The 12,394-nt window shown below is 43.0% G+C and overlaps 1 protein-coding gene across 3 annotated transcripts in view; it reads left to right on the forward strand.

Annotated features, from left to right (window-relative positions):
* Positions 1–11,798, forward strand: part of LOC121295785 (protein tweety homolog 2-like) — a 30,566-nt gene extending 18,768 nt beyond the window's left edge. For 2 of the 3 annotated variants that reach the window (XM_041220823.1, XM_041220824.1), the window contains 10 exons: positions 900–995; positions 1,429–1,501; positions 3,897–3,966; positions 4,119–4,174; positions 5,543–5,635; positions 5,913–6,005; positions 6,511–6,653; positions 7,064–7,249; positions 7,472–7,550; positions 8,853–11,705. In XM_041220823.1, coding sequence (XP_041076757.1) covers positions 900–995; positions 1,429–1,501; positions 3,897–3,966; positions 4,119–4,174; positions 5,543–5,635; positions 5,913–6,005; positions 6,511–6,653; positions 7,064–7,249; positions 7,472–7,550; positions 8,853–8,933 — 970 coding nt within the window. In that variant the 3' untranslated portion in view covers positions 8,934–11,705. Of the gene's footprint in view, positions 1–899; positions 996–1,428; positions 1,502–3,896; positions 3,967–4,118; positions 4,175–5,542; positions 5,636–5,912; positions 6,006–6,510; positions 6,654–7,063; positions 7,250–7,471; positions 7,551–8,852; positions 11,706–11,745 lie in introns of those variants that run through there. The other variant, XR_005946973.1, reaches the window with a different exon arrangement.
* Positions 11,799–12,394: the final 596 nt, after the last annotated feature.

Genomic DNA, 12,394 nt, shown 5'->3' on the forward strand with positions numbered 1-12,394 from the left:
CTTCCTGAATCCTCTGAAAGGCAGTATTGATGAAGGTGTTTTATTGAGAGCAGGATTGTACATCACCATGTAGAGATCAAACCTTCTCACTAATAAAGGGATATTGACAACATTATAGCTTCTGCCTTCAGTTTCAGAATGAACAGAGAAAGCGAGACAGACAGACAGATAGATTGAGTAACGTGCATCAGTACTAAAACCCACCACAAGGGAAATCATTAGAAACTTCAGATGAATTCCCAGATATTGGCCATTACTTGGTGGGGGGTGGGGGGGGTGGGGGTTTGAAGAGTATTAGTGGAGCTCCATTATCTGGATTTGTGTAATAAAATGTTATGTTTATTCAGAGAGTGATCAGTGGGTTTTTTTATTTGTAACATTCACTCACTCACTCACTCAAATCCATTTTTGGTGGCCCGTTAATGGTTCTTCTGGGTTTTCTTCAATGGTACCTTAGTACCATTTTATTACACCCTATACAGAAAATTACACACCTCAATCTTATTTCCACGTCCCTGCTGTAAATCAAACAATGAATCTGTACCGTGGATAATTCTGACCTTTTTAACCCTTCTAGAGCTTTAAATCAATGACAAAATTCTATCTGTAATTCTAATCAACCACACAAGAGTCATTCCAGTAGTTTTTGTCCATTTGTGGTTGATACATGAACAGCATGTGATTGAGGTATGGTTCCTGGGTGGGTGTTTTATCAATGCAAAAGGAGAGCTGTGCAGCGGAATTGATACAAACCCCTTTGGTCAGCCTGAGCTGGACTGAAACGCAAAAAAAAAAAAAAAAAAAAGTTCTTATGAAAGAAGTTCTGTCTCCAGACATGGAACTTTATTCTGCTGATACTTGAAAAGAAATTGATTGAAACTCTCCTCCTCCTCCTCTAGGTGGCTCACTTACCTGCTGCTGCTGATCCTCGACCTAGTCACCTGCCTGGTGGCCTGTCTAGGCCTGGCGAAGCAGTCTCGCTGGCTGCTCACCACGTGAGTGCACATGAAACACGCACACACCTCCTACATTCACCTACACTAGGTTGTGTATCTGCCAAGTGCCCTTGTCTGTGTTTCCCATTCCTTCACTATTTAACTATACTTTGACTCTGGTTACCATATGACTCCATGTATGCTCAGACACTACAGGTTTTTCAACTCACATCCAATGCATTGTGGTACTTTTGACCTGCCTGAGGTACCTGTCGCAGCAGGATTACACTTACACTTACATGGTCCAGCAGCTTGGCGTGTAGCCTTCACTACAGCAGGCTGCTAGAGAGCTTGGCATCTTAGTGTCCATCTGGGAAACGTGCTCCCTGCCATCCTGCTGTGTGAACTTTGGCAGCGCTGCAGTGTTGTTCTGATGGATGAAGCAGGTTCAGGAGCAGGCGTCACTTCTCTCCCCCTTGACCTCTCTCTCCAGAATGATGACGTTTGGGGTCCTGACCCTGATCTTGAGCTGGGCATCGCTGGGAGTGGACACAGCTACAGCAGTTGTGAGTATTTTGTATTATGTGCATTTGCTGTTTGTGTGAATACCTGCATGTGGGTTTCAGTAATGGCACAATATTAAGGTTATGCGTTGGAAATGGCACACCGGCACCCAGAGTAACGTGATCAGCCATTTATATACAGTTATGTGTTGCATATGGCAAGTGGTTCGAATCCTTGTACACTATACTGTACACATGCTCCCACTTCCACACACTTCTCTCACCAGAGGATAACCCTGTGCAGAATTCAGCTAGACAGATGTGCCAGTGACGAGAAACAGAGCGAGAGAGAGAAGACAGAGCGAGAGAGGGAGAGAAAATAACTAACGTACAGTTAGTTAGCCAACTGTGTCATTGTCAATGTCATTAATTAGACAGCTGTCTCTCACGCTCTTTCTCTCGCTGTCTTTCCTGAGAATGCAAATATTAAAGTCCAAATTCTTTAGAATCTGAAAGCATGAATAAAAGTGAACACTTCAGCATAATAAGAGACTTGTTCTTCCACTAAAGCTAGATAAGCAATGTGTTTTATTTCCACTACTGAAAAGTCAATGCAGATGCATTGGTAAGCTGTGTGTGTGAGCTGCTGTGAACAGATGAAGTAAGCTTGTCACATTTATTACAGCCAGGAGCTCTTCCTTTATTAATTAATTTAGTACAGGCGTAGCAAGGTTTTTTTCTGATTGCTGAATTTTACAAAACTAGAAATGAATGAATACCAAGGTGGGAGCCTGTAAATAGAAACCCTGCATTGTTTGTTTCCAAATCGAAAGGATAATAGACTCAAATATATGGAAAAGGGAAACTAGAATGGGAGGATCGCAGCGTCAGCATTAGCAAGGTCTATGGGATTTTGTTCTGGGGATTAATGACAGAAGGAAGGGATGGTTTTATTGAAGGGAGGAGTATCTGATTACAAGGCTAACACTGCCTGTCTATCTGTGCTATCCCAGAAGGCTTCAATCCTCTGTACCCAGTCCTCAGTGCTGTCACCACAAAACACTGTTGAAGGCATTTAGCCAGAACATTTGTCTGCAATACTTTTAAGGTTTGCCCCAAAATAATATGCTTGAGTGCTTTTGAAGTTATGGATGCTGTCCGTCTCTCTTTTGTCTCGGACTCCTTCCCTGTGCTGTACCTGTCTTGTGAACAGGCATGACATGATTTATGTGAGAAGTGTAATTGCCACTGTGGAAAACTCCTCATTCGTTTTCCAAGCCCAGAGGAATGACACAGGAAACAAAGTGAATTCATTTTATCCTGACCCCAATTCACAGTCAGGCTTGATAAACGGGAGAATGCAAGGGTGATGGAGAACCTGTCCCAGAATCCCGCATTCTGATCACTTTAGCATTTCTAGGGTCAGAGTTCAGGCCAGAGGGAACGGCAGTGGGACGTTCTTTATCAAGAGGCTTTATTTGTCGATTCCCGTGAGTGGATTAGCCAGCTGGGCCCATGTAATCTGATTTCATTCTTCCCACAGTACAGTGGATTTGTGTAGCTTGCTGCTTTCCACAGAGGTTAAGAAAAGCTAACAGCTTTGTGCTGGGTTTATTTGAACTGTTTCAATTGAAATGGGCAATTAGCCCAAAACCACTGATCCTCAACACGGCTGCCCCCACCTGCTTGCTGTGTAGAGCTCAATAGAAAGGGGTATTTCACTTTCAAAGTCCTAGGTTTTTGTGTGTAGAAGCTATTAAGCCTTCTCTGTACACCCTGGGATACGATTTTGGGAGCCTATATTCTGAGATTTATGAGCACAGTATTTTTCTGCCAGAGAATCCGAGATCTTATGAGCATCATTACCGGCCTGATTTTTGAAAGCTTTTACATGCACTGCAAACAGCTGTTCAGAAACTGATTGCATTTCTGAACAGTTTGTTCAAGTGGAAGCAAAGCAGATAAGAAGGCGTGATACAGGGAGCAGGAGAGCTGGAGATTCCTATAAGATCAGTGGCATTCAGTGTTTCAGCTGGACCACTAACCGGCAGGTCAAAACCTGCTTCTAGTTTATTGGACCTGCTCCCTATATACCTGTGATTCTAATGTATAACTTACATACCAAGTACTATAGGCGCTGCTTACGTACTGCAATTTCTCTCCTATTTGTAAAAGCAATTGAATGGTAGACAAGGTTACGGGAAGTTGCAAAGTTATGATACTTACAGTATGCATTTCCAAGCTTCAGGCACCGGTTTTTAAACCTGAATTAAATATATTGCTTGATAAATGATGTTAGCAGTAGTGTTTAGCAGGAAAGATTCAATTCCAGCTTTGCATTTAGCCTTGCCTGCTCCAGGATTCAATGTGTAATCCAATAGCACTTGCGCTTCTGTTTCCTCAAAGGCACCTCTTGAGAAACTGAGTAGCCATTAGTGTTAACACTTTCTCTTTTCAGGGCACCAGTGACTTCTGCGTGGCTCCAGACAAGTTCATCATGAACCTGACTCGCAATGCGATCAGCACAGGTAGGGGAAGCTCGCAGCCTTTCCCGTGATGTACTCTTTCATTTCTATTGTTCTTTTAACATCTATTGGCGTTGGAAAAGGAGGGATTTTGCATGAGAGTAGACTGTGTGTGTTGTGTTTTACAGTTCTGTCTCTCTCACTCTGTCTTGCAGATACTGTGCATTATTACCTGTACTGCAGCCAGAGCATGCCTAATCCCTTCCAGCAGGTACAGTATCTCCCAAATCTTCTGATTTTGCATTTTAGTTTCATTATACAGCAAGTAGATCCCTTTAACGCAACAGAGGCAAAATGTATTGAAGTACAACTTCCAGAGTACAGACATGAGGAAGTGAGGAAATATTGGGACATAACTGCAACATAAAGAGGAAAGTCTAGGGCATGTGACCTTAGAGGGTGCCATCAGCCACCATGTTGCCCAAATGTGAGAAGTGTTTTCTGTCATCCTGGCTGTGATGTGTTGGTGATGGCCCCTATGGTCTGATGCACCACTGCTATTCGTGGAAGGGGAGTGTACATGCATCTTAAAATGCCTTCAAGCACGTCCTAACAAGGTAAAGCGTGCCAGTTAGGGGTGTGCTGATACTCTTACCCTTAATTGCCTTTAAGAAGGTCTATGCAGTGTCCATGGAAACGATATACCCACTGCGCCACACAGTCTCCTAAAACTAACTGCCGCCTGGATTATGATAACTTTCAATATAACTCTGGGGAACTAGGAAAGTGTACTGATTTTATGATGAAGACTCTACAGCTGTGATTATTTTTGTGGTGCGAGTCATTTTAATTCTGCACGAACGCATTATTCTCCACTACGCACGAGTTACAGGCATCATTTAAAAAAAAAAAAAAAAAATAATAAATCTGAGAAACCGGCAGCACAGGCTCCACAGTAATGTTGTGGCACGCTACAACAATACATTAGAAAATGTTACTTAACCCTCATTATAAAAAACACAGCCGTTAAAAGCGCTCTGTTTCTCAGCTAACATCTCATTACCCTGTGCATGCAGACAACACTCATTAGATCAATAATCCAGTAATGGACAGTAATGCAGTCAGAGCTAGTTAACTGGAGCTCTCTTCACACTTAACAGCCTGAACCCCCAACAAAGCAACAATTACAACTCTGTGCTCTCGGAGCTGCAGTCTTATTCAATACTGTACAGGATTACGTCTGGTTAAGGAGCTTAAACACGAAAGACAATCTTTCCAAATGACAGATGAATCCCCATAGTGGAGGTCTGTCCGTTTGCCCCAGATGCCCTCTATCTGAGTATGCGACTTACAGCATGTTGCAGTATCACTTCCTGTGTAAAGAGTAAGGAGACCATGTGACCAGGACAGTCTATAACAGTGCACCTGGTGTTATATATGGCCCCTCCTAGCAACGCTCTCCACCTTTCAATACAGCATCCTTGAACAGACTGATGGAGCCACCTGCTGGTCTGAGTGTAGCATTTCATCACCTGATAGTCTCTGTTAGAGCTGTAATGCAGGTAGTTGGGTGGTTTTAAATGTCTGTCAGTAAGCAGATGGTCCTGACTGGTGTGTGTTTGTTCATGGACTCCCCTAGGCTATGACAATCTACCAGCGCTCAGTGACCACCATGCAGATCCAGATTCAAGGGCTACTCCAGTTTGCAGTGCCCGTGTTCCCCACCGCAGAGGTAAGTCTGGCACACCCCCAGCAGGAGGGTAACAGTACACCTGTACCACACTAATGTGCATCTATATACATAGGTGTACATGTAAACTTACACACACAATTGCACATTTACTTCTACTGTTTAAAGGTAAAATGTACAAACCTTTCAGCGAGTGCCTTTTTCAGAACATTTTTTGTATGTTTTTCAAGTTATAGACTGTTTCAAAATAATTTTAAAAATGTAAATAATTTACATAAGATATGTCTGTGGAGTCATTGTGCTACGTGTGTTTCTGCAGAGAGATTTGCTGGGGATTCAGCAGCTGTTGAACGGTTCTGAAGCCAGCCTGCACCAGCTCACTGCCCTGCTGGACTGCCGGAGCCTGCACAAGGTAAGAGCACCCTCAGCCTTTACAGAGACAGAGCACAGGGTTAAAAACCAGCCAGCTAGAAAGAGACCGACCTGCAAAGCTTTGGACATTTGCATCATGACTTTGTGATTTGTAAAATCCAAGAAATGATGCACATCTGGACAGAAGCGACCCATGCATGCTGAGATTCAATTCACATCTAAACAAATAACTGGTGTTAATGTTCTATAACGTGATTCGCAAGCCATCAGCTGAGGAAATTGCATGGAAGAACTCATGTAAATCTTGTATTGGTGATAATTCGGTTGGATTTGTGGATGTGGGATTTGATTTGCCGCGTGTTGAGTGGGTGTGTTTGATTGGCCACATGCTGTGGGTGGGTGTGTTTGATTGGCCGCTTGGTGTGGTGGCTGTATTTGATTGGCTGCTTGTTGTGGGGTGGTGAGTGGTTGTATTTGATTGGTCGCGTGTTGTGGGTGGGTGATTTGATTGGCTCCGTGGTGAGTAAGTGTGTCTCGCTCGCTAGGACTACCTGGACGCGCTGATCGGTGTGTGTTATGATGGGGTCGAGGGGCTGCTCTATCTCAGCCTCTTCTCACTGCTGGCAGCCACTGCCTTCTGTGCCATGCTGTGTGCCATCCCCCATGCCTGGAGACACTTTGATAACAGGTACAGCAACCAGCAACCCTCTCTCCCACTTACAACCTGCAATAGCCCTATACCCCCTTCTAAAAGTTTACCACGGTACTTTTGCATGGTATTTTTTGCAGTTTTTCCATGCTTTTTCCCCATGTTTTTAAAAAACGTTTACCATAGTTTCCCCTGGTTTGCCATGTTTACCTTACAAATGCTTACCGATGCTTTACCATGCTTTCACTGTGCTTTATTACACTTTGCTCTGCTTTTACTATCGGAGCACTATGATAATCCCAGTGTACTACCCTGAAGAAAACCCTGCAGCTTTCTATGTGCTACCGATAGTTTAGCCCATTAATAAAGATCAGTTCCACTGCCAGTGTAGTTCCAGCGGCTCTGGGTTGTAGATCAGTAGTTGAGAGTTTTTATATCTATCTGCTCAGGGACCGTGATTATGATGACATCGACGAGGATGACCCCTTCAACCCCCAGGCGCGGCGCATCGCGGCCCACAGTCCCGTGCGGGGACAGATCCACAGCTTCTGCAGCTACAGCAGCAGCATGGGCAGCCAGAGCAGCCTGCAGCACCCCGCACAGGCCGTGTCTAACGCACCCGTCTCCGAGTACATGTGAGTACACCGCAGCCTGGCAAAACAAAGCAGCTGACTTCCGGAATGAGATTGTGAAAGGGTTTGGGTAGCGCGGTGGTTAGAGAGCTGGGCTGCAGTGTGGAGGTCATGGGTTTCAGTGCCGGGCTAAAGTGTAGAGTGTTGTAGTTTTCAGTGCCGGGCTGCAGTGTGGAGTGTTGTGGCTTTGACTGCTTTTTAATTGTGTCTGTTTGTTGTCTGCAGGAACCAGTCGGTGCTGTTCGGAGGGAACCCTCGCTATGAGAACGTGCCCCTGATAGGGAGAGGCTCCCCTCCCCCCTCGGTGCGTTGTCAAGTCCTTCCTCTGATCACACCTGCTTATCGCTCCTCTTGTTAGGCACACAGCCACAGCACTTGAAGAAGAGCCGAGCTGTAGGACGCAGGATACACACACACACACACACACACACACACGGCACCCTTTAGGACACTCTCTCCTGTACTCCCCAATGGCACAGTATGGAGCATTAACACTCCAGATTGTTCTATAGCTGGTCCCAGTGTTCCTGCCAATGATGTGCTCATCTCATTATAGCCCCCTAGTGTTACCACTGGCCCTCGGGACAGAACTGTCGCCATTGCAGTGCCACTACTACATAGCTATTGAAGATCATTTAAGAGCACTGTTGGTCTTCATTCATTCATTCACTGTTTTTATTTATTTTTAAGAATTATTGTATTTCAAATTGAGCTTCCAACCTTTCGGTTTAAATCATGTAAGAAGACTTTGGTATCATTCTCACCACGTTATCTCCTGTGTGCTAAGTATTGCTACAAGTCAAGCTGTAAGGTGGAAGTGAAGAAGAAGCCCTACTTTTTAAAAGGTTTTTTTTGCCACCTTTGGTGGGCTGTGATTATAACAGGCAGATGAAGCGCTGTCACTCGGAGGGGTCTGATGTAATGTCAATGCCCCTTTTAAGACACAGCACCTGACCCCCCCCCCCCCCCCCCCCCCGCCACACTGCTCTTGTTTTCAGCTAGTAGCCCTTTTGTTTTTGTTTATTTGTTTGTTTGTTTTTTAAACTTTGTGGAGCTAATCTCCCACCTATTTAAAAGAAAGAGTAAGTTTAACTTTTCTCTGAATGTTGTTGTCTCATAAAATGTATTTATTTAATTATCACTTGCTTTAAATGAATTGTATATATGTGAGAGGGGACAGGGATAGCAAAGAGAGGCCCGGGACTGTGTTGAGGGTTATCCTCTCTCGCTTGCAGAGCTGGGAGGGGTGTCTGCCTACTCGTGACTGACTGAAGCCAGTGCCCTCACCCATCCCCTTCCATGAGCACTACTATATATATATATATATAGCTATATAATATATATATATATACTATATATATATAATATATATATATATATATATTATATATATATATTTGTCCATATGTGTTTATTTATTGAAGTTTTGCACCATACTAAACCAGTCCATTATGTCGCATGGTAAATCTCAGTGTGTACAAACATATTATAACACCCACAAATAAAATAATAAACTTGTCAGGAACACAATGTGCAATATCAGTAATAACCAGCTCCATAAGCACCTTCCCTCACACCCTGCCTCTCTGTTTGTCTCTGTCTCCAGTACTCCCCAAGCATGAGGGCCACCTACCTCTCTGTGACTGACAACCAGCTGAGGCACTATGGGAGCGATTTGCAGGTGTAGGCATGCCCTGGAGTCCTCCATCTGTCTGAATCCTGCACTGACTGACTGCTGGGGTGGAGGAATCAGTGACAAATACTCACTCAGGCTCTTAATGACATTAGAGTTTAGCTTGAAAGTGGGGGACAATATCTGTCTCTTCTCCCTCTCTGTCCATCTCACCGTGGGACCGCTATTCTTAATGGGGGCATTTTATTATTTTATTATGTTGCTCTGTATAGATTACATACAGAGATGCAGGCCACACTTTAATTTAAGAATGATTATTTCTAAAATTAATTAATCATTACCATTGTAATACTAAGATTGCCCTAATTACTGTACATGTTCTTATAAAACTGTTCTTGCTATAGCCAGTAATTATTAATAGGTATTTAATATTGTTTATAACACAGTTATGGAGGTGTTGTTGTTTGTATAGTAGCCACACACTAAAGTTTTTCTGATATATGCTGTAACAGCGGAGTCACTAGGGCATTGTAAAACCCTCCTATGAATGCCCTAGTGAGCGTTGCTTAGTCAGCCAAGGCATCTGTACCAACAACTATGCCATCTTTTATTAAAACTATCAAGGTTAATTGCAATAATGTATTGAAAATATGCATATTTTAAAGGAGTGTACTTTTATTGCAGAGTTGTAATAAATTGGGAACAAGAAATACCCCACAGTGAAATTGCTTCCAGGATAACTAATGAAATAATTTCAAAACTGAAAAGCATCGCAGATTAGCCTGTGTGTATACAAGCATACACAGGTCTGTGTGCAGGTGTGCAGCGTTGGAAAGTGTTTCATTAAAACATTCCTAAACTAATCACTCATTTTAATATGAAGTACTTTTTAAAACCGTTAAAAAAAATATTTTTGGTTTTATTCTTTTAATGATTTTTTGTGTGTGTAAAGGAAAAATTGATGCCATCAGTGCTAGAACTTAATGTAATAATTGATTTGAACTGTATACATGGAACTGAAGTTTCATGTGTACTCAGTCAAAACAAGGACACGAAATTAAGGACTCCAGGCTTCTTACTTTCACAATACTGGGACTTAACAAGTACTCACACTCAGTTAATTAACAGCGTGTTAACAGAGTGTTGAGAGTCTGTTTTGAAAACGCAGGTTTATTTGCAAATTTTGAGTTGCAAGTTGGAATTCAATATAAGGATTATGTAGAAGAGTACTTCTTCTCTCGCATGGGCCTACAGTCTTTCCCTATCCATGTTGTTATGACCATGCAGGGGGGTTCACCCCCTCTCTGCCTGCCTGCCTGCCTGCCTGCCTGCCTGGTCCAAAACTGTTCTCCAGCACTTGCACACACTGTAATTCTGAATGACTGTTTGAACTCTTAAAAGCACAAGGCAGACCAAATCTGATCATGTGCATGACTGGGTCATGGACCAATGCCGTCTTTCCATCAGTCTTCCAAGACCTCCTAGTTTATAAAAACAAAAACGCCTTGTGTCTGTGTGTGTATCGTTTCTAATATGAAGCAGTTCAACTCTGGTCTGGGCTGCACTGCTACACTATCAGATGGATAGGAGGCTTTAGCCCCTCCCACTGAATGACTGTTATTGGGTCTTACAAACAAAATAATCCTCATCTATTTGCTATCTTGGTGTGCCTGTTCAGAAATGCATTTTTTTTTTCTATTTAGACATATTTATCTTTTTAAATCCGAACAATTTCTGTAAATATCTTGTATGATAATAACGTTGATTTTTATGTCTATGTGCCACAAGTGATTTTACGCATCTAATAGTTATGTCTTGCTAGGATGAAGGTGCATGTCCAATCAGATCGCCAGGTTGCTTACAAAGCCTTGGATGTACAAACATGATTCTCTGCACCAAACGTTGTGACACAAGATGTCATGGGGGGGGCTTTCATTGTGGAGAAAGAAGCTTCGTGCAGCATTGTAACGCAGGACACACAAGACAGATGGTGTCCTTCAGTTCTGCTGGTTATGTTTTTTCCACATCAGCAGCTGATTTTATAACCACTGGTCTGTAGAGTTGAGAACCAGCCTAGCAAGTAAGCAGGGTTAAAGCCCAGTATCCATGGCTAATGACATTGGAACCGGTTAAGTAGCCACTGTGGCTTCTGGTCTTTGGGCCGGCCTGCTGTTTTCTCCTCCACAGACTCCACAACCTTCACAGAATCACTACCGGTTACCTCAGGTCCTACTGCGAGCCCTGCCTTTTATGCACACTGGAATGCAATTGGCAGCTCACAAATCAAGCCTCAAACTCCCTGTTATCAAAGTTAGCGAGGGGGGTGCGGTAGATAGATGTAATCAACAGCATAGCTGAGTGGAGTTCTATCACAGATTTAACATTGGGGCTTAAATGATTCCCACTTTTTAAAGTTTTTATGGTTTGCCTTTTATTCTTATTAGGGCATAGCGCCACCTGGTGGCCACTGTGCATTTTTAGATGTAGTTTAACTCCTTGGCATTCCAGATTGAGTGCAGTTAAAGTGCAGTAAATTGCAAATGTGGGAATGGCGAACTCTCAGTTATTCAAGTAGATGGGGACAAATATTTCAGTGCTGGTTGCTAGCAAGGCCCACTGTCTTCCAGAGGAGAAAATTCAGCAATCCTGAGCCCCTCCCGGACTGAGCCGGTCTGCTTTTTTAAATGTGTGGTTCTGTAGAACCCCCTGTATGTACAGTATGTGTTTTTAGATGTGTGGTTTTGTAGAATCTCCTGTATGTATGTTGTTTTTTAAAAGCATGTAACTTGTTTCGTTGTGGCACCTTGCAGTGGGGCCTGGTTTTTATGTATTTGGTAACAATGTATTATTGTTCATAATAACAAAGGTGGGGCCTGGTTTTTATGTATTATTGTTCCAGTACCCCCCCCCCCACCCCCCCCCCCCCCCCCCAAAAAAAAAAAAAAAACAGGCAAATAAAAACTGGTAATACTTTACTTGGTTCTGTCATTCTGTGTGTGTGAGAGTGTACTGTATGTGTTCATTACCCGACCACTACTTATGGGAGTCATTTAAACAAACAAGAAAATTAGACAAGATTGGAGTTGCCGCCTATGAAGTACAAAACACCGGGTCATACGAACGGAAGGACGTTTAAAGTTTAAACTCATGACATCCTATAGTCGTCCAATAAGAGACATTTATAATATTATTTAGAATTGACAGACAATTAATATCGTGCGTCTATTATTGTTATGTAACTTGTGCTCAATTTACAGTACTGGCATTGCGGTGTTGCTGAACAATCTACGTGGATGTGGAAGCAGAAGATTAAAAACCAAGATATTTTAGTGTCCCGGGAAGGGATACCTCAAAACCGGGATAGCTGGGAAAACAGGGACAGGTGCCCTAGACAATTCCTTCCTAGACCTGGTAGATTGCTTTGGTATTCCTGGGCAGGTCGTGCCTACCTACTGTTCAGAGGGGTAATGGGAAGTGTTACCTCATTTTACACAATTGAGATTTCTTAAAGAAAC

This window comes from Polyodon spathula, chromosome 20 (genome assembly GCF_017654505.1).
Source record: "Polyodon spathula isolate WHYD16114869_AA chromosome 20, ASM1765450v1, whole genome shotgun sequence".
In the NCBI taxonomy this organism is placed as follows: domain Eukaryota; kingdom Metazoa; phylum Chordata; class Actinopteri; order Acipenseriformes; family Polyodontidae; genus Polyodon; species Polyodon spathula.